Raw genomic sequence first — 24,946 nt, 5'->3', positions numbered from 1 at the left:
AAGGAAATCAAGTTGGGCATAATGTTCAGAACGACCGAGAATTACCACCAGGAAATCTCAGAGTGACTGCACTCTGATAAACCCACTCCTTAGCTGTTTAATAAATCAGTTTTAAAAAGAAAAGCCTTCTGTCTGTCCCAACCGTGCCGCCTCTAGGCATTCCCAAGCTGGGCTTCCGATCCCGGTTCGGGTTCAGCCATTGGCGCTGGGAAACAGCGGGGGTTCGGGACGGGGTGCGGGTCCCCTAGGATTCCCAGGGGGAGGGCGTGGAGCTGGATGTGCCAAGCAAATGGAGGGGAACCTGGAAATCGGGACTCGACAAGGTGGGAGTGCTGCGTCGGGCATCAGGTGTGCCGTCGAGGTGAGAGGAGTCGGGAGCCAATTTCCCGGTACCAACCTCTGCGCGCACGGTGCGACTCCGCTGACCCCGCGGGCTCCACTGGGGGCGGGGAGCCGGTGCGCCGCGCGTGGGAACTGCCCGGCTGTGCGGCCGCGGTGTGGGCGCACCCAGCGTCCGGGGCGCAGCTCCTGCCAGCCCAGCCTCTCCTCCCACTCTCGCTCTCCCATCTCCTCCCTCCTTCACACCCCCCGCCCCCGGGACGGCGAGGCTCTCCCTCCCCGCACCGGCCAGTGAGTACACAAAGCGGCGGGTGAGGGGAAGCTTCGCAGGCGTGCACCGAGCAGTGAGATCACTGGAGTTATAAATATCCCGGTGCTAGCGCCGAGATCCGCTCCGGTGGCCTCTCGCACTCTCCCCTTCTCCCTCTCTCTTCCTCGGGGCTATGTCCACCCGGTGCGGCGAGGGGGGCAGCGCCAGAGGCACGCAGCCGCGCGGGGGCTACAGAGCCCAGAAGCAGCCCTGCAAGATGCACTTAGGACCCCCGCGGCTGGAAGAATGAGCTTGTCCTTCCTCCTCCTCCTTTTCCTCAGCCACCTGATCCTCAACGCCTGGGCTTACGGGGAGAAGCGCCTAGCCCCCAAAGGGCAACCCGGACCCGCCGCCACTGATAGGAACCCAGGAGGCTCCAGCAGCAGCCGGAGCGCCAGTAGCACCTCGTCTTCCTCTTCTGCCTTGTCCGCCCCCGCCGCCTCTCTGGGCAGCCAAGGCAGCGGCTTGGAGCAAAGCAGTTTCCAGTGGAGCCCCTCGGGGCGTCGGACTGGCAGTCTGTACTGCAGAGTGGGCATCGGTTTCCATCTGCAAATCTACCCGGATGGCAAAGTCAATGGCTCCCACGAAGCCAATATGTTAAGTAAGTTGCTCGAGCCCCTTCAGCGCCGGTCCTCAGCGGGTGGCGGAGGGGGTGGGGAGATTCAGGAGGGACAGTTGGTATTCCACGGGCCACGGGAGCCCCTTCTGGGACCCAGCTGGTGCGGGAAACCTTCAGGCAAGCCGATTGGGAGGACAGGCATCTACACCCTGCGGCGCGCACACACACGCACCCCTTTCTTGGGCAGGTGGGATGGCGATTCCGAGGCGCAGATCACTGGGGGAACTGTGTTCAAGCAGACACCTAATCTCCAGTATGCCCTGACCCCAAAGATGAGCCTCCGACCCTGCCACGGGGGAAAATCAAAGGTCTTTTTCTGCCTCCTGCAGTTTCTGTTAACCTGCTTCTTATGCACTTGGTTGGCATTTTCCATTGGGTATCAAAGCGCATCCCTTCCGCCTGCTTGGAACTAAAGTTATGCTTGAAGAAAGAAATGTCAGGTTCAGCCCCCTCAGACAACTGCTATAATCTGCCTCATCAACACTCGCTCTGCATGTAAATATACATGAATCTGCATATATATTTTGTGTACCCCTGTGTACCTGGATAAAGAGATCATATGTGCTTGATGGGAAAGTACACTCTCCTGCTTGGAGGAAGACACGAGTCGGGAAAACAAGTTGAATTTAGAGAAGGAGAGGCGGTGGACATTGGGATGGTTAACGCCAGCGTTGGGTTTAGGCACCTTGCGCAGTGTGCCTTGAGACCATAGAAACACGTGATAAGAGAGTAGCCAGCGAGGATGACCAGGGGAAAGTGCTTTGCTGGAGAGATAAGGTGGACAAGGTACAAGTCGGTAGGATTGCAAAATGAATAGGATTTAAAAAGAAGAAAAAAAGTAAGTTTGAGGTTTTCTGTCTGACATCTGTCTTTGGCGCTTTTTTTCGCCTTTCTCCCCCTGCCCGCCGTCTGCGTGGTCCCTCCCTCCTTCTTCCTGCAGCCGCTCCTCTTGTCGGCTTCCATCCTTTTGGCAGAGGAAAGGGCAGGTGGGTGATATGGGACTGTGTGGGGCCCTGGGGCCGTCTATCTAGGACTTTCCCTCAGTGGCACAGGACATGTTCTAGCCAGAGTTAGTCTATTATGCAAAACGACAGCTCGGGGCTCTGACATAGCTAGGGAGAGAAAGCTACGCTCCCTGGCTCCCTCGGCCGCCGGCCCTCCCGCCCTCGCGGGTTGGCCTGCTGGTTCTCAGGTGTGCCTGACTTGCCCCACCTCAAACCAGCCATCTGGCGAGTCATCAGTCTCCTGCTTATCCTAGCATGGGAGGTGTGTGGGCACCAGCGCCCGCCTGGCCATCTGGCAGCGGCCTCTGGAGCGGAGGTGCGTGTTTTCAGTGAAGTGTCAGGCGGACAAGCAGCCTCCCACCCGGGTTTGTGCGGGTCACCGAGTGGGTGCAACCGCCCTCTGCCCTCTTCCTGGGTCAGGCTCCCGGCTGTGCGGACCAGCTAGCTGAACTCAGGGGTGAGAGGGCCTGGGGTCAGCCAAATCCAGAGAGCGCCCTCCATGTACCCTAGTGACCAGTGACCACTGGATCCTTGGAGTAGCCTATATCCATGCTTTAGAGCTCATTTTACTCTTATCAAATAGCTTCCCACCTTTGACAGCGAAGGGCAGCATCTACTGGAAAAAGAGAATTCTCTAAGAGTTCAGGACAGAGCATGACACCTCTTCTGATATTCTCATCAGTTCTCATTTTGTCTCACGGAGCCCTTTATCCCATCAAACATTCAGAGTTTAGTTCCTCTGCCGGCAATCTTCCCTCCTCTTTCACGAACTTTTTTCTGTTGTAGTTGTAGTTAATCCAGGAAATCGAAACTAAGGGAACATATTTTTTGTGTGCCCAAGGGAAGACCCCAAGCTAGCAGGCTACAAAAAACCTTCAGGTAGGAGTCCTCGATGCTTAAAGGTTGTGTTTGTGATGCCTTTGGGTGTGCAAGCATCACTTATTCCCAAGATACTCACCCTGTTTTCTACGACATCCCAAAAAGCAAAGATTTTTGAAGCTTAGGCCTTACTAGCTGGCAGGGCATCAAAAATCAAGTGAAATAAAATAGAACACTTTATATTCAGCCAATGAAGTTGTTGTCTGATATCTATTATTTCCAAGGCACAATTCATTTTTACTCCACCGTTGAAAGACACCTGCAAAGAAACAGGGATGTGTCCTAAGGAGTGTTTAACTAAAAATGCATCTCTTGCTTAATTCATTCCAATTTACAGCAGCCTTTCAGAGTTTGATCTCTGCCTTCCAGAGACTTGCTTTCATTCATTCCTTCATCCAGTATACCTTACCACCTCACTGCGCATGGTGCTTTGGTGCTTTGGGGCTAGTTGTTATTGTTGGTGGTAGTGGTGGTGCTGCTTTAAGAGGTCTGGAGCATCTTTCAACTACTTAAACTTCTGCTCTCACTGATTGCTGAAGTCCTTTTGGAATGTTTGATGTTCAATAGGAGGTCATATAATTTGGAAACTTGTAATGGGTAACTGCCTTTGTGTAGGTATGAAAGAGATAAAAAGAAGCCTGGGACATGCAGTTACTCTGAGAACGGCGCTTGGCAGGTTACTGAAATACGTATAAACTACAATGTTCTGTATGAGTGTTAGAGCCATGAGGAAACATTTCTCTAAGCCTCCCAAGAGGGGGCTGGCACCAGAATCACAGATACATAACTTTGACCTCCACATTGAAGTCTGTTGTCTGCGAGTTAGCAATGATAGAAAATTTACAATCTTAGAAATACTGTTTAAGACTTGTCAAAATAGATCAATAGATGAATGTTCCACAGTTGTCACTTCACATTATTTTTGCAAATTGTGAACCATTGTTTTTGGTTTTACCATTGGAATACACTCTGGATGTAATTTAAAAAGCCAGTTGGTATAGTGAAGTATAACCCTTGTGTGTTCCTAGCTTCTTCAGTACAAGTTATCCCAAATTTTGAAGACAGAAAATAGAATCAAGCTCATTGCAAGAAAATCCCAAGATGAAGGAAATTCTGAGGAGAGATGAAGGAAAACAGACAAGAGAGATGATGAAATCCAACCATTGCACAGAGACAAAGGGGCTTGTTTAATTCCTACACTTTGAAGTTCAGTTTTGCTACATTGCTTCTGTTGATTTATCTGAGGCTATGGGAGGAAAAGCCGTGAAGTGCTTGTCAAGTCCGGGGAAAAAAGGTCTAAGACTGCGCTCTCGTATAAGTTCCAATCTCATATTTTGGCAAATAAAACCTTCCATTTTACTAATTCAAAAACTGCATGGGTTTGCTATCACTTTTGGCATCAAGTAGGATCATTAGTCTCCCAAGGCTGTCTCCCAGAACCTGTATAAAAGCTCCTGTGACAAATTTCTGTTATTAACTTAATCAGTGACACCTGTTAACCTGGGTCTCAAGACTCAGATCGGGTAACTGGGCATAGTGTATTTCTTGGTGTGTGGATGCAAGCAGAGAAACTTTGATTTTAAAATATTTTTCTTTAGGTTAGGAATCTTCAGAGGGGTTGCTGAAAACTTCTGAATGTTTGGAATATCTGTGACTGTCCAAGTTTTGTCCACTTAGAAAAGGGAGCTATCCATGTCATCATATCTATGAAAAGTTCTGGAGAGGACTAAGCTTTCTTTCAGAAGTAAACTTAATTCACAATGTATGATTACCTTTACAAATAGGTGGATTATATAGGATGTGTATCATATGAAGACACCAAGAAAACCTTGTCGCTTTTAATCAGATGTCAACCCTGAAACCAGACAGAAAGAATTCTTTTCGTTAACCAATGCCCTCTTGTGTTGATGCCCTAAAATATGAACTCCTCAGGAAACATAGGACCCTCTGTCCTATTTATCACATAAGTTAGTGTGAATTAATTTATCCCGAGCCTTGCCCATCCCTCTAAACAGTAGTGGACCACAATAGGAAGAAGGTACTAAACGTGTGCTCATGGATGTGTGTGTGTGTGGGGGGGGGGAGAGGGCCTGATAAGATAACAGAGAAGTAGTGAAAAGATGAAAGGCAACAATTCAGTTTCACAGCCCCTGACCACCTATAATCTGGGACACAAACTTGGCCTTCCATAAGTTTGGTTAGGGATGCCGTTTTAGATCAAGAAAGGGAATTGTAATTTTACTTTTCATTTATTATCCCTGCCTCCTAGTGAGTCAAGGCATTATTAAAAAAAAAAAACTGAAATGCGCATTAGATAAATATTTTCCTGAGATTTACTTATGTGTCATGTATGCATGTAGATTTAAGATATCTGTAATTCTTTAATGAGTTGCTGAGGTTTGACATAATAAAAGGAATGGTCCTATGATCTCTTGGGGAAGATGTGCAGGAAGTTGAATTATAAAGCTTGCAGAATTTGGCCCAAAATTTTAGAAAATAAGAAATTGCAAAATCCCTGTGATGTTACTTTAGTGACTATTATCTTAATACCGTTCTCCATAGTAGCCTGTAACTATGTAAAGAGCATGTTTAGAAGATTACCAAAGTTGCCAATGCAAAAAAGAATTCTTTAATCTCATGTTTTCTGTGAATGTTGTAGCATTGAATAGAATATGTAAAAGTATATTTTACAACTTGCAGCTAAATATAATTTTCTTAAAATTTAAAGAAATTAGTCTCATACATCAATTTTGTGCTGGTAGTTACAAGAAATCATTATTATGGTAAAAATAATAAAAATGATAGCACTTTAACACATTTTCCCTATTTCTCCATTTAAGTTACTATAATGCTAACTCTACATAATATATACGTATAGAATGTATAGTGTGTTGAGATATAAGCCACATGGGTAAAAAATGGGTCTTCTTTAAAAAGATCTATTTATTTGTGTTTGAAAAGCATGGTATCAGAACGATAGAGAGATCTTTATCAGCTGGTTCACTCCCCAAATGGCCACAACAGCCATGGCTGGCTCAAGTTGGAGCCAGGAGCCGAGAACTCCATGCGAGTCTCCTCTTGGGTGTTGGAGATCCAAGCACTTGTGCTGTTATCCACTGCCTTCCTAAGAGGATTGACAGGAAGCTGAACGGGACAGAGAGAAGTGGTTCCCTACATAGATGGAATATTGGCATTGCAAGTAGCAGCTTAATTGGCTGTGCTGCAAGGCTGCCCTCCCACCTTGCCAAAATGGGTCTTTCTTAAAAAGAATATCAAGCATAAACATTGAGTTTTAGGTCTCCAACTGTGGTTAGATATACATTTCTCCAAGCAAATAAAATGATTTAAAAGTAAATATAGAACATGTAAGTGGTTAGAAGCCAATGATTTGCTTAGTCAAATTTGTAGTATTTTCATTAAGCAAGGATTTATAAAGCTCTTCTATCTCCTTAGTAAAATGTATCCTACAAATGCATATACTTAGGAGAATTTTATCTTTAACACTATCATATATCTTTTCCTTCATATGCAGCAAACTTGGAAGAACTAGATAAATTTTAGAGAATGAAATAAAAAGAAACCTATAACAATGCAAGATGGTGAATTAATTGAGGGAAATGCACCAATTCTATATTTGTATTAATCCACACACATGTGGTTTTTCATGTTCTCCTGTCCTCCTTTTGAATACATGTGTTTATATAGTATTCACACTAACACTACCCATCTCCCAAACATGCGAAATCATCAGTGATGTCCTCTGTTCCGCAACTTGGGTAACTTTGAACCAGGTATACCGGCCATGCTTTTTTAAGATTGTAGTTACATATTGCATCAGCGAGATGTATTTAACTACGTAGTGTTCTATATTTTTTGTTACTGGTTGGTAAAATGATAACACTTCTAGACTTCTGTGTGCATAGCAAGTCTAAAGCTTTTGTAGTAAAATCTATTATAGACAGCATTTTGAAAACATTTTGAAGGGAAGGACTTATGGGACAGCCGTTTATTTTACAGTTTCTGAAAACAAAAGTAGTTACTTTCTAAAAGCTTTTAGGTAACTTTTTCATTCTGGAAACATCTATGAGCAAACTGGTAGGCACAGCCTGCCTGAGATACGTTTTATTTAGTCTGAGCTTAAAAAGATTTACAGCACCATGATCAGCAACAAAATATTTGTTCAGCTATCCCCTTTGCCTACTGAATGTACTAATCTAGTATTTTTAAGAAACTAAATGAAATAAATAGATAGCACTATTTGGTATAATTGTAGGTATTGACTTACACTGGTACAATATAAATAATGCTCAATAAAGTTACTTATTTATGTATTTATATATATCTATTTATAGTCTTCTTCTTTTTTCTTTTTTTTGTAAATGGAATAGTTTCACAAATACTTCAAATACTACAGGGAAGGATGAGTTCTGCTTCCCCAAACTCATTTCTCCATTCTGGAGAGTCTCACTGAGATATCCTACTTAGCGTGCATGCTCAGAATACTATAGATTAAAATGCTGAAATGGTCTTTCGCCTCCTTTTAGCCTTCCTCTCTTGTTTTCCGCCTTCTTCCTTCCTCTGGTCCACTTCCAGTTCCTTGGAGCTATGCTATTGTGTTCTTTCTTAATTTTATTTGTTGCTAATTTTTAAAGACAACTTAATGTAAGTAACTAATAAAAACTGTGCTTTCCTCTTCTATTATGTATGAGTTTATGAAAGGCAGGCAGGCTTTCCAATTACATGCAGACAGGAGTTTCATCTTAACGTACTGTGGACTGTGGCATGTGCTCTCACTCACGGCATGTGGACTTGGAAATTACTGGAGGCGGGGATACAGACTTCATAATGCCAACCGTTAAATGCAATATGTATGTAATATTATAATAAAATCTTATTAATTTTTCTAGGAAATATCCAAAATACATGCTATTTTGAAGCATAGTCCATAAAATATGTTGTTGAGTCAGTAATCCCAAACTATTTTTAATATCTTGCTATATTAGTTTTTAAAAGAGCTACTTGCTAAATGATTGAATAGGCTATATATTTATTTGTACCCTTGTAATCATAATGACAAGAGAAGAAAGATTTGTTTTATGTAAATATGAATTATTTTCCAGAGTTTTGAATAAATAATGCTAAGACTGAGTATAGACTATACTTACTTATACACATTAAAAAATGCATGATAATTATTTTCAAAAAAACCAGAAAAAAATCTCTTTCATTTTTTGGAATTTGAAAAATTCTATCGTTGAACAGTGCTTACTAAAAGGCATTTATAATGAAGCAGAATCAAAACTTTGAATCTTGAAGTTAATCATTTAAAATAAGCATTTGAATTGCATTTTTTTTCAACATAATGTTACAAAAAGAAGGATGCTGAATACTGTTTTTTTTTAATCAGTAAAAAATAGTGAGAAAACTTTTGTAGCAATTTAATTCTTCACAATGATGCATGGGAGAGTCTGTGTTTTATTTTGGGATTTCTGTCATCCTAGGTATTTTGGAAATATTTGCTGTGTCTCAGGGGATTGTAGGAATACGAGGAGTTTTCAGCAACAAATTTTTAGCGATGTCAAAAAAAGGAAAACTTCATGCAAGTGTAAGTAGATTTGCTTTACATTTGTTTAAGGTGTTACAGAAACTTTATGTTTGTAGGATTCAATAAAGTGATTTTTTTAAATTAGTACAGATCATTTGCCTAGAGAACTTCATTGTTTTGTTAATTCATATGTGCTTATAAGCAAGAGAATTGTGTATGTTTCTGTAAGTAATCATTTGAATATTTCACGTAGTTGAAAAAGTCTTGAGAATTAACAAAAAATCTTAAGGATAAGCATACTTGGAAATAGCAATTGTAAAATGGTTGTCATCATTTATTTCCTAGAAAGATCCAAGTATATGAAAAAATATTTTGGCAATGTTAGAAAGCATTTTAAATTTACCATGTTTGTACCTGTGTGCAGTAGATGAAGCTCTCATTTTACAAGCTATTCACAATGTCAAAAACTGTGTAAATAGCATAGCATAGTTTCTTATTAATGTGTGTGTTCTATGGCAAGTAAGAATCAAAACTCAGGTTGCTCTACCTTCTAAAGAGAAATAATATTTGATGAATTTTGTCTTACATTGTTGTCACATCAAAATAATTACTTCTTTATACGAGAGTAATTTTGCATTTTGAACTTTTTTTTCAGATAACATACACATTTTATGATCATTAATAGATTATACCTTCTTTGCTTTATCAAGAAATAGTTCATTTCCTGAAAGTATTAAGATATTTTAAAGAGAATAAAATGCATTTAACTTAGTTTTTCCACTTGTAGATTCTGTTTGTTCTTATTGGTATGTATGCACAGTAATTAACAGTGATTTGTGCTCTTTCTATTATTCTATATAAATGTTTCTTCACAGTTATTAAAACAATCATGTTATTCTTTAAATTTACCCTCTTACTCCTCACTCCCTTTAGTTTTTATTAGCTGATTGTCAAAATATCACTTTTCCAATTTCATAGTATATGGGAAGTTTGAATTAAAAACATAATCTGTTGTAACTTGCTAGCTGTGATTTTTAGTTTATAGCTCTTTAAAAATTGAATGACAATTCCATGTATCTCAATACACAAGACTTTTACAGTTCTCCTGTTTTTGGCATCTGAAAGCAATTGTGGAGACAGAAAAATTCAAGCAATATCATTAGTTACTTGAAGATTAAATGAGATAATACATGGAGACATTTTTTAAATTCAGTGCATTATAAGTACTCACCTAATATTGCATATTATTAGATGGGAGAAAAAGAAATATAACATAAATATAATAATCTACTAAACTTTGAGTTCATTAAGATAAATGAAAAATCTTTACTAAAATACGAAATCACTCAGCTAATTATTATACCAAAACAGCAACACAGAGACATTGTATTTGAGCAAACTATACCAAAGTATTAATAAAATAATTGTTGTCTTATTTTTCATTAATTTATATTAAGGGAAGCATTCTGTATCAATATGAAAAAGCTAGAAGTATTATTGTATTAAAACAGTGTTTGACTAAAAATCCACATTCGGTATGATGCACAGTGCAGATCAACTTTTCCTCAAACTTCTTTAAGCCATGAAATATTGAAATACCTCCTAAATATTAGATCATAATTGTAAATAATGCATAGAAAGAAACTTTTTCTCTTAATGAAGTACTTACTCAGCATAAAAGTTTTGATTTTTACAAATGTTCTGATTCATCCCATACAACAACTGAATTAAACTTGAACCCGCTTAAGGATTATTGCCACAGAAAGCCAAGTATTATAAATGGATGCCAATTAGAAAGGTCAGGCTGAGAGGTTAGGATACATGATTCCTCTGTCAAATGCAAGTAACAAATTCCTAGAAACTTGACCCAAATGTCTACGGATGGCTGGCCGAAGTCATGCAGATATTGCAAAAACAGCATCTGTTATTCTTCCTCATCTTGGCAGGCTGAAGTTGTTTCATGGAATAATGACTTTTGAGCAGTACAAAGCAAGTCTTGCTCTTGTCACTCACTAAAGCTCTTTGATATAAAAGTCATTCTGATGACTTTGAGTTGAATTGTAGATAAAAAATTAAGCCCTGTGATTATGTGGATTCCTTTTAAGCCAATTGTTCAAGCCTATTTTCCCTTATCTGAGCTTTTATTAGCACTTTTTCTCTAGACGGGAACGTAATTAAATTATAAAGTGACTTCTTTTTAAAGAAGTTGAATTTAGAAATAGTATTAATCCTAGCAATTATCAGTTTTATGCCCAGCTGGTTTCTTTCTTGTTTTCAGTTTCTAGTTCAGCATGTTGAAAAACTTTTCTCGTAACTTTAAGTGTGATTATTTGAGTTAATTTTAATTTTCAGGAAATAACAACATCACCATGATGGCTAAAAACTCTTATAGTTTCAAGACTTGAGGTGTAATTTGTGAGTGGTTATAATTGTTGATTGTACAGAGGCATTTGGATTTTGGATTCCATCGAGTAAATATGAACTGGAAATGCAACATGCTCATATGATTCCAGGGAAAGTAATCCCGTCATACTGAGATGAATTCATTCACAAGTATAGATTTTCAAGTTTTTTTAAGTGTCATTCAGAGTGCTAAAACTAAATTACTAAGCAGATATACAGCACTCTCATAGTTCTTTAAAAGCTGTTTTGTTCCCATTATCTCATTACATAATAAAGTAAGGAAAATTTTAGAGATGTTAAACTATTTTGCTAAGGTTATAGTGTTAACATGTGATTGAGCCAGAACTGTATTGTTTTAAAATTGTCTCTCTTTCAACAGCATATTGCTTGTTTTAGAAACATTAACTTCAAATGACATATATATATATGTCTATGTATACGTGTATATATATATATATTTGTTTAGTTTACAATCAGTTACACAGTTTTTGCTTATTACTTTATGGAACTAGTAAGTGCATGACTTAAGGGTCTTGTTAGATTGTAAGTAAAATGATGAACACAGTGGCACATTCTTAGAATAATTTGATGCACTCTATTTAAATCACTAAATAAATCGGGAATTTTAAATTTATAGTTCAAGTTACAGATGTAACCTTTACTTCCTTTCTAGCTCTCCCTCCTGCCCACCTCCTCCCTGACTTGCTTTCTCTCTCTCTCTCCTCTCTGATTCAAAGCGTTGTTGAATTCTGTGTCTTCTATACTTGGGAAACTACAATGGAAGTGATGTGTAAGCCACAGAACTTACAGCAGACTTTCACAACTGCTGCTTACTCAAAGTGGTGAGGCATCGCATAGGAACCCCTCTTAGATGAGCTTACCGACCTAAAGAGAACAGTCTTGTTCAGTCTGCATGTAGAAAATGCTTCATAGGGAACACAAAGAAGGAAAACTGAAATAGCAGCCCAGTGGTTTGATTCGGGCATTGCTGATTTGATTTCTACACTAAGTTCATGAATTCTGTACAAGCAACTTTCTTTGAACTTTTGGCCACCTAAAATGTGCAGTGCTTCTTGCACTGATTCAAGTCCCAAGCCATTCAATTGCATCCAAGTTCCCTGAAAGCCTTTCCGTGCACTCTGAATACCCCACTCAAATTCCAAACATGCAATTTTCCACCACATTCTTCACAGGATAAAGGTGTATATAGTTTTCTTGTCGAAAGTGTCTGTATTTGAGAGTAGGAGGAGGTAACTGCTGCCCAAAGATCCGTGAGGGTTAGTTGCAGCCACTGCTGTGGCCGCTCCTTCAACACTTTTCCATGCAGAAGGACATCTGAGCCAAGGTGTTCCTTCTTGCTGTCTGTCTCTCTGTCTCCTCTTTTATCAGGTTGGGTGTCATTACTGAAAAGCTCTCAGAGAAATCTTAATGAATCTGACTGAGGTAGCTCCAGATGTGAGTAAAACAAGAGCCCTTGAATTGAGGATAAAAGTTAAAATCATCCCCAACCACAAATGTCAAATGTACCATTTTCCTTAATCTTTTAATTCTTTGCTTTATCAACTATAAAGGGGGAGAAATTAAAGTAGTAATCTATTATAAGAGCTTAGTGTTTTAAATAGGACAACACACATAAAACACTTAGAGCAGTGCCTAGAAAGTATTTGGCATTCACTATTTCAACAGGTCTTGAGTTTGCTCTCAGACAGCTGTTTGATGAGTCTCATTCTCTTACTTTCTGATTTTGGGGTCGGGCAGCTGTGACCCTTCAGTTACTTACACCAGCCTGAAACCCTATTTATCACTGACCATTTTCCCCTTGGGTACAGACTTTTTTTTTTTTTTGCATACAGTAGTCCCTTATCTATGGAATTTGTTTTTTTCCAAGTGAACTAATTTGAAAGCAAAATTCCCAAGTTCAGTTCTAAAAGAGGTGCAAATGTGCTATGGTTAGAAAAATATTAGAACTTTTTCAGAGCCTTATTGCTCATCGTATTTGTTCCCTAAAAACTTAAAAATCCTGGAAAAGGTGATGTATTCTTCAGTGTTTTTATAAAACATTGATTGCTTGTTGCCTATTGGCCAAAACATGTTAGTTTATTTTAAAGACTCCAAGAGAAGCATGTGGTGGAATTATTTTTGTTTCTTGGGGTTTTAGGGGATCATGTTTGGAAGGAAAGCTAATTGCAGAGTTTACGAAACAAGCATGGAATGTGTGCTTGATCAGCCCTAAGCAAGGGCTAAGAACGTCCTCCTCTGCTGGGTCAGAGGGTGCCAGCTGGCTTGCCTTTCGTGGTAGTCTTAACTGGACTTCCTGCACTGGGGGTAGAGGGAGGAGGAGCCAGAAGCCCCTAGAGCTGGACATGTTTACTGAAAGGGGAAATGAAGGCTTGAGCAATACCCATCATCATAGAACTTCCTAGGCTCCATTCTGTCAGTCAAGAGTATGAGCTGTATCAACACATGTAGAATAGAAGCTTCCCCTTCTTTGTAAGGGTTTCAGTGGACACAGCCCAGTCCACCGAGGCCTGAAAACGGATCCAGGGCTCTGAATGCATTTTCTCTTAGTTTTGTGAGTTTGGACAGAAAGGCCTCCTACACTCCTGAGGAAATCTGTGTGATGAACCGACTTGTGGCTTCGGGACCAAGCCTTTGCGTAATTCACATGAAGGTGTCATGTTTCTGAGTTGGTCATGGGGGTGGCACTTGTTATTCATCAGTATTTCAACATGAAACAACTTCAGAGCAAGTAAGACTCTATAAAACATTGATAGATAGCCTTGGTTTGCATTGTGGAAAGAGCTTTAATCTAAGAAAGAGAAGATGAGAGATGTAAGTTTCAGATCCATCTTGGCAGTTGATAAGTGTGGGTTTTTAAATGAATCATTTTCTTTACTTCTTTGATGGAAAAGAAGATAGCAGTATCCCAACAGAGGTCATGAGATTATAGTGAGAATTTAATAATAGACAGAAACCATTTGACACCCAGCAGTATTTAGCTGCTACATTAAGTTTGGGAGGGTTTCTCATTAAGGGCTTCAGAAAAGAGAGCACCTTTAAAAACAATTAAAAAGATTCGCTTGTTTTTATTGAAAAGGCAGATTCGCAGAGTGAAGGAGAGACAGAGAGGAAGATCTTCCATCTGTTAGTTTACTGCTCAAACAGCCGCAGTAGCCGGAGCTGAGCCGATCCAAAGCCAGGAGCCAGGAGCTTTTTCTGGGTTTGCCATGCAGGTGCAAAGTCCCAAGGCTTTGGGATATCCTCTTTGGCTTTCCCAAGTTATAAGCAGGGAGCTGGATGGGAAGTGAGCAGCAAGGATACAAACTGGTGCCCATATGGGGTTCCGGTGTATGCAAGGAGAGAATTTAGCCGCTGGGCCCAAGAATGTACCTTTTACCATATTTCACTGGACGAGGTGATTACCTCTCTAGCATCAAAACCACATGGGGTGATGGTTAGACACAAGTCAGATTTTATATAGCACCCTCCCCAAGGAGGAAAACTTGGAGAATCTGTATTTTGTACAGGAATCACCAAGTAAGTTCAAGGCTGTTCATGAAGTTAGGTGGAACAATCCTATGATTAAAACCAGTCTGTGTGTATTTCCTTGGGCCATAAAAAATAAAATAGAAACACATTTTTATAGTCCAGTGCTGTAGAGGAAATATAGCCATGGTCTGAGATAGCATGCCAGGGCTGCAGATGAGCTCATGTGGTGGAGAGGAAAAGGCAACCCTTCCATGTGCATTTTGCCCTGTGCAAGGGCACAGTCCTCTAAAGTGGCTTGAGTTCAGAGTTCCTGTCCCATTGGTGGAGGTAGGAATGGGGAATCAGGTCACACTAGAAGGAAGAAAAGAGAGTTGTAGAGACACACAGAGCAAAAGAATTTAGTTATAGCATGTTTTGATTTCTATTTGTTTTATGACAGTCTTTGATACCATTTTACTTATGTAGATTGCTTAATTATTGTGATTAAAAAATTAGGAGAAAGAGGGAGATCAATAAAAACGAAATAGATATTAAGGTTCCATTAAATACGTCACAACTGTCAAAACTTTATAGCAATATCAGTTGAAGTACAGTCCTGTTTCATTACTTTTCCTGCACTGCAAGTCCACTTCTCGAGTTGAAGGTAATGAAAATTAATATTTGCACAACCTTAATTTACATCGTGCTCAATCTTTGATCATCACAGAATCTGATGTTTACTAAAGGACAATCCTACGTTAAGAGGTTCTAGAAAGATTTGTGTCAGAACCAATGTTGTGTTTGACTTAACTGAATGGCTTTTTAATTACAATTTGGTAAAATTAGTCTTTTTTGGAATACTGTTATCAAAGTTTGCCTGTCTTTGAACTGAATTGGACCTGTGAGAAGAGATGAATAGAGTCAAGGCTATTTTTTTCCAATGAAAGTTCTTTCTTCTCTGAATAGCAGTATTATTTCCTCGCCTTGAGATAATCTGGATATCGAACCAAAAAAACAGTTTGATTAGTTTTGCTTGCTAGGAATATACTAGAATTAGATGATTTGAACATTAATTTTAGTAACACATTTATGATATGTTGAATGCAACATTTGGCTTAGCACTTGCGAGATGAAAGTGAAAATAAAGGGAAAATCACAGATAATCCAAGTCAGACAAAAATGAGGGCAGGGCTGTGCTTATTCCCTGGTCAAAGTGGCAGCTAACACGGTGTCTGGCATACCATGCAAAGCCAATAGACATCTGGTGAAAAAATTAGTGAGAAGTTGAATTGGAAACAAAGGGAAAGGTTTTATTATTTTAACATACATTTGGATGATTCTTTTTCTTATAGTGACTGATGGTGGGAAGGCGGTTAAATGATGGGGCTCTAATTTCAATAGGCTTTTCGAAATTTGGCTCATTTTCCTCCATCATTCTGAAACTAGAAAAACTTTGTATGTCAGTTTCACTCTCCTAGGGAAATGATGCTCTTCTGTTGTTGAAAAGTCTATGTTTTATTAAAACATTTCTTATAAGTTAAGGGCATTTTTAAAAATAAAAATTAGCCTGGAAAATGTGTTTTTATTTTATTTTATATTTTTCTTAAGATTTATTTTATTTATTTAATTTTTTATTGGAAAGTCAGATTTGTAGAGTGAAGGAGAGACAGAGAAAAATATCTTCCATCCACTGGTTCACTCCCCAAGTAGCAGCTGGAACTGAGTCAATCCAAAACCAGGAGCCAGGAGCCTTTTCCGGGTCTCCCACGTGGGTGCAGCGTCCCAAGGCTTTGGCCTTCCTTGACTGCTTTCCCAGGCTGGGAACTGGATGGGAAGCAGGGCTGCTGGGATACATGTGAACCTGTGCACATCTGGGATCCTGGTGGGCTTGCAAGGATCTTTAGCCACTAGGCTACCATGCCGGGCTCAGGAAAAATGTGTTTTTTAAAATAGTCCATTGTATATATTTTACTTTTCTTAAAGACTTATTTGTTTATTTGAAATACATAGTTACAGAGAGCAAGAGAGAAATTGAAAGTGATCTTCCATCCTCTGGCTCACTCTCCTGATGGCCAGACCAAAGTTAGGAACATAGAATTCCACCTGAATTTTCCACTAAGATGGCAGAAGCCTAAATATCAATTCATCCTTTGGGGCTTTATTAGTCACATTTGCAGGGACTGGAAGTGGAGAAGTTAGGACTTGATTCAGTGCCCATATGTATGTCAGGGTGACAGACAGTGACTTATCATGCTGTGCCACATTGCCAGCTCCTACTGTACACATTTGAGTACTTACAGCTAAGTCTTGCCAATGTTGGTGCCTTTTACAGTAGAGATGCCCAGTGCATGACAGCAGGCCCAATGATATATGGCTTAGGGCCACTATCGTATCAGAGAAAGGCTGGCGTGCTCGTAGGAACACCCGATATTTCAGGAAGAAATTGAATCTCTTGATGGGAAAAAAAATCATCAAAGTGTTATTTCACATGGTTTTGGTTCTTTATGACTGGAATTATGTTTTTCCAGACAAAACGTTAAGTTAGAACTCAATTAAGAAAGCTGAAAACAGTCTGATTGCCTTTCTTCCTGTCCTAATCAAGAGTTTGGAATGGTGGTGTGTTCTGTTGAGGATTCAGAACTTCCCCCCTTTCTAGTCTGTTCAACAGATGACCCTGGACAGAATCCAGGAGCCTCTTATTAAAAGAACTTTAGAATATGAATCTTGAAGAGGAAAGGAGCAAGTTTTTCCTTTGAGTGACTTTAGTGATTGGGGTAGGTAGATTATTCACTCATAAGAAAGACCTTTAAAATGCATATCATTTTTTTATATCTGTGTTTTGGGTGTGGGTAGTATGCATGTGTGCGTGCACCACTTCCATTTCAAAATGAAGTGGTCTTTATTTCCCTATATGCTTTCAGGGAGAATTAAGGTTAAATAATGCAGTACATTAAAGAAAATCTAATACGTCAAATGGCACAGAATTGTCACTGCTATGTTTTATGAGACAGAAGTAGAAGTCAGGGGATGGCAAAATGTTATTCAGTTGCATTTTTTTCTGAAAATACGATCTGAGGGAGAATAAATTTACCAAATTACCCTTATAATGAAATGCTCCAATGACTTTATAAAAGAGCTTATCTTTTGGGGAGCTGGAAACATTACAGGTGGCCATAGGTTTTAATTTAAAAATAAAGCTTTGGGATTATCTAGTTAAGTGGAAAAACACTTTAAAGGATGTATACAAATCTTACTGTAACTTGTAGAAAAAATTTTAATACAAAATTTTCACACAAATTGGTAGCAACATTAATGTTCAACTGATGCCAGCACAGTACTCATGGCCCTGACTGGGTGACAACAACTCCACACAAAGATGTGGTGTTTTAGAACAGCTGCTTCTGGTCTGCTCACCATCCTCCACATCCACCCTTGGCCTTGCAGAGGATCTGCATAGATAGGTGTGTGGCACCAAAGATAGAGTCTTGTTGATCAAATTGCGCTAAGTGTAAGTAACTTGGATAAGCTGCTGAACACGAGATGGATGTACTCAGATGTTCTGATATGGGTTGCCTCTGACACTGTCAGGAATTTGCACAAGCCAACATTTGCAAGTGGACTTCAATAGTGGATCCACATAGGTTGCCTTATAGTATTCAGACTTTCAGACTAAAGCATTATGATTTGTATTGTAGAGAGAAGTCTGGCATTGTTAGAAACATCAAAGGAAAGAAAAAAATTTTTGTTTCCCAGGACAGATTCTCTTGTCTGACAGGGAAATTGTATAGCTTTCAGAATTTTTATGGAATGTGGACAAAATAGTTGATTCACCATTGGAAATACTGCCCTCAGAAATTGTAACCCTGGTAGTCTGGGTAAGTGTAGGAATTAGGGGAATATGCATGGATTTCTGTTTGATGGAAGCTTCTAATCCTTTCCCTAGGGGGGAAAAAAGTAAATGAATTCTCACCATAGCCTTACGGGTGTCTGACTTACAAGTGCATAGCCTAAAGCTAAGAGCCCAACAGGCTGAATCTGTACTTGATCACATGTCTGGCTCCATGCTCATCTCCTTCCTCTGCACCTTATTCTTTCAAATGCCTTCTGCATGGCCGACTTAGCACCTTCAGCGCTGGCAGCATACCAAATGGAAGGCTCAGTTCCTGACGGGCATTGCCAAGTGTCAAGCTGACTCGAGCATGCCGCTCCCTTCCCTGCAAACCCTTTCTGCATTCATCGCCTCCCTGAAGTCTGCCTGTACTAGAGGAGCCAACACAAGCACCTTCTTTTACAGGAAGACTGTCTGTCCTCCAACATACCACCTGCATCTTCATAGGAATGCCCTTTCATGATACCATTGTTTTACCCTCTCCATTCGTTGGCAAGACTCCACTTACCAGCGTCACTACGATGAATGCTTATCTCTGTTACTGCATTACCGCATTCTGTGGGCATTTCGTAGGTTTTGTATGTGAGTTTGTGATTGTGTGAGATCTAGCAAAAGTATTACCAGCAACTCCAATGACTTCTTTCTGCTTGGAATCAAATATACTCTCCTGTATTACACATTGAAGATATGTCTTTTCCTAAAACACATGCAGTATTAATATGGCCGTATGCTAACCCCTCTCTCAGCAGCATGAATCACTCTAACATTGCAAAATGTACATTTTTGTTTCAAAGGAATCATCTGACCGTAATTCTCTGAATGCAAACTGATGCTCAGCCAACAATTTTTTTTTGTTATATGGCTCTATTTATTTTCTTAACATCAGAAGAAAAACATCTCTTGTTAAAATATTTTCACTAGAAATGTAAAAGCAATCACAGTATTTAACTATATTGAGTTCCAATGATCACTTGGATATGTTAACATGTCACCTAGTATCTAATGAGCAGAAGTTGATGTTACAAAGATGAATAAAGTCAGAGTATAGAAAGAAAAATACAGATTTTAAAGGAAGTTTGAAAGAAGCACATATGTCTTTGTAAAAGAGAATAACAGGGACAGGGATTGGTAGAATGCTTGTGTTTTTTGTCCCCTTAATAGAAGATATCGTTTTATAACATGATTGAAACTATCATCACATTTTACATTTCCTCTTTTTGCCTTCCCCTAGGCCAAATTTACAGATGACTGCAAGTTCAGGGAGCGATTTCAAGAGAACAGTTACAACACCTATGCCTCAGCAATACACAGAACTGAGAGAACTGGGCGGGAGTGGTATGTGGCGTTGAATAAACGAGGGAAAGCCAAGCGAGGCTGCAGCCCACGGGTCAAACCTCAGCACGTCTCGACCCATTTTCTACCAAGATTCAAGCAGTCGGAGCAGCCAGAACTTTCCTTTACCGTCACGGTTCCGGAGAAGAAGCCACCTACCCCTGTCAAGCCAAAGCTTCCCCTCCCTGCCCCTCGAAGAAGTCCCAACACAGTCAAGTACAGACTCAAGTTTCGCTTTGGATAATCTTCACCTTGGCCTTGTGAGCATCTTTCTTACCCCTCAGGAGTTTCCGCAGGTGTCTTCAGAGTTCTGGAGAAATCGTTGTGGATGGACCTAGCCTCGGCTGTATTGAAATCAGGTCATTTGTTTTGGTTTGACTGAGACAAAAGTGTTTTTGGATAGCAATGGAACTGGAATTCTTTGTTCCCTCACAGGCACACACCTCATCAGTTCTGTGAGACAGGAAGCCTTCTGCTTTATGCTTAGGGGGTATGTAGAATTCTGCAGAAAATCAGATAACCTGGACTCTATATTTCTTTTCTGACTTTTTCAACCAAACTGCAAAACCATACAAGATGCATTTTTTATTTTTAAAGAATATTTTGATGCAGAAAATATTTTATTATCTTTTATTTTTTGTTTCTGTTTTTTTAAGAGTACCTCCGCATTGAGCATATTTTCTTACTTTTATTGTTTTAATTAATATGATGTAAACGACCATTTAATGCTGTTTACGAATTATGTGTTTGTATCCCATTAGTAACATTTAGATTTGTTTTGAAATTTTCTATTCACTGAACTATTTTTATCATCATGTTTTAGTCTTACCTCGGATAATAATGTAAGTTTAGTTCTACATTTCTTAAATGTTTAAATTCTCTTCCACAGCACCAAAGGCTCAGTTTGGATTTGTGTGTTTGTGTGTAACTTCATGATATGATGTGGAACCTTACCCTTCGGTGGCTGGGCTGTGAAGGGTTAGAAGTAAGGAGAAAATGTAAGGGCATTTTGATAGAGTGGAAAGCTGGAGGTAAGAAGCAGGAGTAGCATGCAAGTCGACTAAGTTCGCAGCATGAATTGAGGCCTAATTCTGTTATGCCTTCACTTCTCTTTTTGCGGATCCCTTCCCTCATTCTTGAACAGCTGGAGGAAGGCATTTCATTCTGTCCATCAAGACTACACTATGAAATTTGAGTGCTTAAAAATACTCTGTGTAGATCTACAGGGAGTAGGCACTTAGGGCTGAAGGCGGTGAGTCGCTCAACAGTTATCTGTCAAGTTCCATTGTCGGAACCATTCTTCTTCCACAATCAAGCATCCTTGGAGCTTTTCACCCTAAAGGTAACGGATCCAGTGAATACATCTGCCCTTTTATAGGGGAAAGTTTCTGATGTATGCTTTTTATTTTTTTTAATTTATTTTTTTTAAGATTTATTTATTTTTATTACAAAGTCAGATATACAGAGAGGAGGAGAGACAGAGAGGAAGATCTTCCATCCGATGATTCACTCCCCAAGTGACCACAACGGCTGGTGCTGCGCCGATCCAAAGCCAGGAACCAGGAACCTCTTCCAGGTCTCCCATGCGGGTACAGGGTCCCAAAGCTTTGGGCTGTCCTCAACTGCTTTCCCAGGCCACAAGCAGAGAGCTGGATGGGAAGTGGAGTTGTCGGGATTAGAACCGGCACCCATATGGGATCCTGGGGCGTTCAAGGTGAGGACTTTAGCCGCTAGGCCACGCCGCCGGGCCCCACGATGTATGTTTTTTAAAGTTGGCCATGTGGTCTCAGATACTTACAGAATGTGATGAGTAGAAAATGATACTTCATCCTCAACACAAATAATAAATGGTGGACATAAATCAGAAAATTTTAACTTTCAAAAATTTTAGAAATTTGTTCTCTTGGGCTTTTATGAAGTTCTGCGAAATAGGAATATTTATCATACATTCAGAAATGTAGCATTAAAAAGGAACAAGAAAAGTTTAGAAGTATGTCTCAGAGTATGTCTCAGCTTGTGGTTTACATTTAAGCATGTTTAAAGAACACTCATTTTTTCTGAGTACAATTTATATAAATGCGCGAATGCAAAGTGGGAAATGATCAAAATCAAATTTACTACCACATAAGCAGACTTGTTTTTAAAAGCAAGAAATATACTCATAAATATAATATGTATAGTATACAAAATACATCCATAAAACATGCCTTTAGCATATTACTTTATGATAAGGTCATTAAACTTTGTCTGCATTTAATGCATGATTTTTAAAAATATAAAATGAAATGTGGTGAAAGTTTTTATTAACTTATACTTTAAAATATCCCTTGGTTGAATGAAATTGACATTTTACAAAAGTATTTTCAGCTGTATCAGTTGGCATATCAATTTATACACACAGCATTAAGTAAAAAATATTTTTCTTATTAATTTCAATCTTTTGTTAAGAACTGTACACTGTATATCAAGTTCTTAGTATTCATGAAAATTTTAAGTTGCGAAAAAGAGACTAGTAAGCAAATGTTTCACAAATAGAAAAGAAAAAGAAGATAATAATTAACAGCTAAATAAATTGATGCACTTAATGTCTAGGTTAAAAAACACTCAGAGTTTGATTAAATAGTGATTGCTTATCTTTTATTCCAAGTTTGACTTGATTCACATATGAAGATCGCAGTGGGACCACTACCATATATATTGTGTAAATTGGGACTCATTAATTTTAAAATTTAAAGCCAAGTTAAAATTTTAAAAATTTAAAATGACACTCGTCTTTAGCTTACTTGTCATACACAATCACATTGAACTAATAATCAGACAAGCATAATGGAACCTAAATTAACCTGAAGCTATCTACTCATGTTCAGAAAACATAACTGGAATTCATTAATACTTTAAGCTTTCTGAGAGGGTTCTGATCGACATAGTTTTTCCTTCTTTTTAAAGCAGCTAAATCCACATATCTGAATTACCTAATAGTGATTAAGTTAATTTCTAAAAACTAATGAATTTTACACTAATATTTAGACCTGATATGCCAAAAAATGGATGATGACATCATCAGACTGACATTTCAATATTATTAAGTGTATTCTGCTTAATTTAATTTAAGATATTCTTTATTTGGAACATTTAAAATGATGCAATGATATTTTCAATAATATGTAACAACCTCATGGTGTCTAATTCACAGTCTGCCTTCATGTTCTTCTATAGAAAGGAATCTGACAGTATGGGTGTCATAAATCAACTTAGGTTTAGCTGAGTTACGGTGGTCCAAATATTCAAAATTGTGTGACAACATTGAGGCATACTAACAAAACTATGTCCAAACTTAATATACATACACACATTCACATATACAATCTTGGATGCTTTTATTTCTTATAGCTAAAATTGAAACACCATAAATCTGTTCAGTAAACTTTCTATAAAGTACACTGAATCATGAAGTAGAAAACAAGTTTTTTTATGATTAACATTTTTGTACTTTTAAGGGAGCGAGGGTTTTAGCCATGATTTCTCACGTTTTCTACAACAAACTACTGTAGTGAGCAAACATTTGAATTCTGACACTACTGTTGCAGCGTATTACCTATAGAACTAATTTAAAAATGAAAACAGAGTTGTAGGCACTGTTCTGATGGGAAACAAATAAAAATACTTGTGCAGGGAGTACTATACCTCATTTAGATTTATTTCATTGTTGCATCTAATTATTGATTGTAGAAATGTCTATTTTTAGGTTAATGATTTTTTTTCTAAAGAGAGGAAGTTTCAGTTAAGTCAACATGACTTATTTATTTTTTCTCATAACAGTCATTCAATTATACTGGGCAGTTTGTGGGGGGTTTTTTTTGTTTGTTTTTAAAGATTTATTTAATTTATTTATTTGAAAGGCAGCGTTACAGAGATAGAGGGAGAGAAAAAGAGAGATCTTCCATCTGCTGTTTCACTCCCCAAATGGCTGAAGTGGCTGGAACTAGGACCGCCAGCAACCGGATCTCCCACATTGTCACAGAGGCCCAAGGAACTGGGCCATCTTGCCATGCTTCCCAGACATATTAGCAGGAAGCTGGATTGGAAGTGGAGCAGCCAGGACACTCACTGGCTCCCCTCTGGGGTGCTGGTGCTGCAGGTTGTGGCTTCACCTGTTACACTGCAGTGCTGGCCCCTGATTCTTGAAGTAGCATTTTCATATACTAAAGTGTTAGCAGCAAAGAGTGGCCTCTTCCCTCTGTCTTGTTGCCCTTTTCAGAAGTGTCAGGAAGGAAAAGACTCAAACTCAACCTCAGCTGGTTGAGACACTTCATCACATGCAGCACTGAATCATGTGACTGAGTCACAGACCGGCAAGCAGTATTCAAGCAATCCTATGCAATAAAATAAATGTTATATAATAGATCAGGAGTTCCTAATATACTTTTGTATAATATAGTTCATGAAACTGTTTTCTGTCTCGATTCTTCTATCGGTACCAGAAGTCTCTGGTCAATGTGAGAATGGTTTACGATGTTTGCAAAATGGGCGCTAATGGTAGGCCTAGTGTTTTATGATGGATGGTGGAAGTTCATAATGATCTCAAGGGGAAGGATCAGAGGAGTACTGTTGAAAATAAATGTTTCAAGAACCTTCATTAAATATGTCATTTCTGAGCACTTCTTTCGTAATTAGATTTCCACATTCTCTGAATTCATCTAAAAATTCATAAAGAAAAGTGAGTAATGTCCTTGTGACATCCTCCCTCCAAACAAGGATGTCTTGCTCCCTAATGTTCCCAATAATTCAGGATGTTACTTTCTGAGGTTTCTTCTCAATGAAGGCACTCAGCTAGCACAGTAACCTCTATTTGGTGAATACTTGTTCAGTAGTTTCTTTGTGAATACTTACAACAATGGCTTCTGATACTCTGAATTTCTAGAAGGAGCATATATTACTAAGTACATATTGCCCATCTTTAAATCAGGTTAATCAAAGAAAATTAAGAAGTGATTTCTTAAAAAATTATTTGCTTTTATTGAAAAGGCAGAATCCCAGAGAAAAGGAGAGACACAGAGAAATTTCTTCTGTCCATTAGTTCACTCCCCAAGTGGCCACAATGGCTGTAGCTGAACTGATCCGAAGCCAGGAGCTTCTCCCTGGTCTTCCACGTGGGTGC

General features: G+C 39.1%; 1 protein-coding gene across 1 annotated transcript; it reads left to right on the top strand.

Moving 5' to 3' along the window:
• Positions 1–711: 711 nt before the first annotated feature.
• FGF5 (fibroblast growth factor 5) lies at positions 712–20,381 on the top strand. Its single transcript, XM_004590615.2, has 3 exons — positions 712–1,250; positions 8,653–8,756; positions 19,688–20,381. The coding sequence occupies exons 1-3, from the start codon at positions 896–898 to the stop codon at positions 20,030–20,032; spliced, it is 804 nt and encodes a 267-aa protein (XP_004590672.2). The 5' UTR covers positions 712–895; the 3' UTR covers positions 20,033–20,381.
• Positions 20,382–24,946: the final 4,565 nt, after the last annotated feature.

This window comes from Ochotona princeps, chromosome 7, assembly GCF_030435755.1.
Source record: "Ochotona princeps isolate mOchPri1 chromosome 7, mOchPri1.hap1, whole genome shotgun sequence".
Classification (NCBI taxonomy): Eukaryota; Metazoa; Chordata; class Mammalia; order Lagomorpha; family Ochotonidae; genus Ochotona; species Ochotona princeps.
Note: the sequence above shows the minus strand (reverse complement) of the source record. Positions and strands in the feature narration are given on the sequence as shown.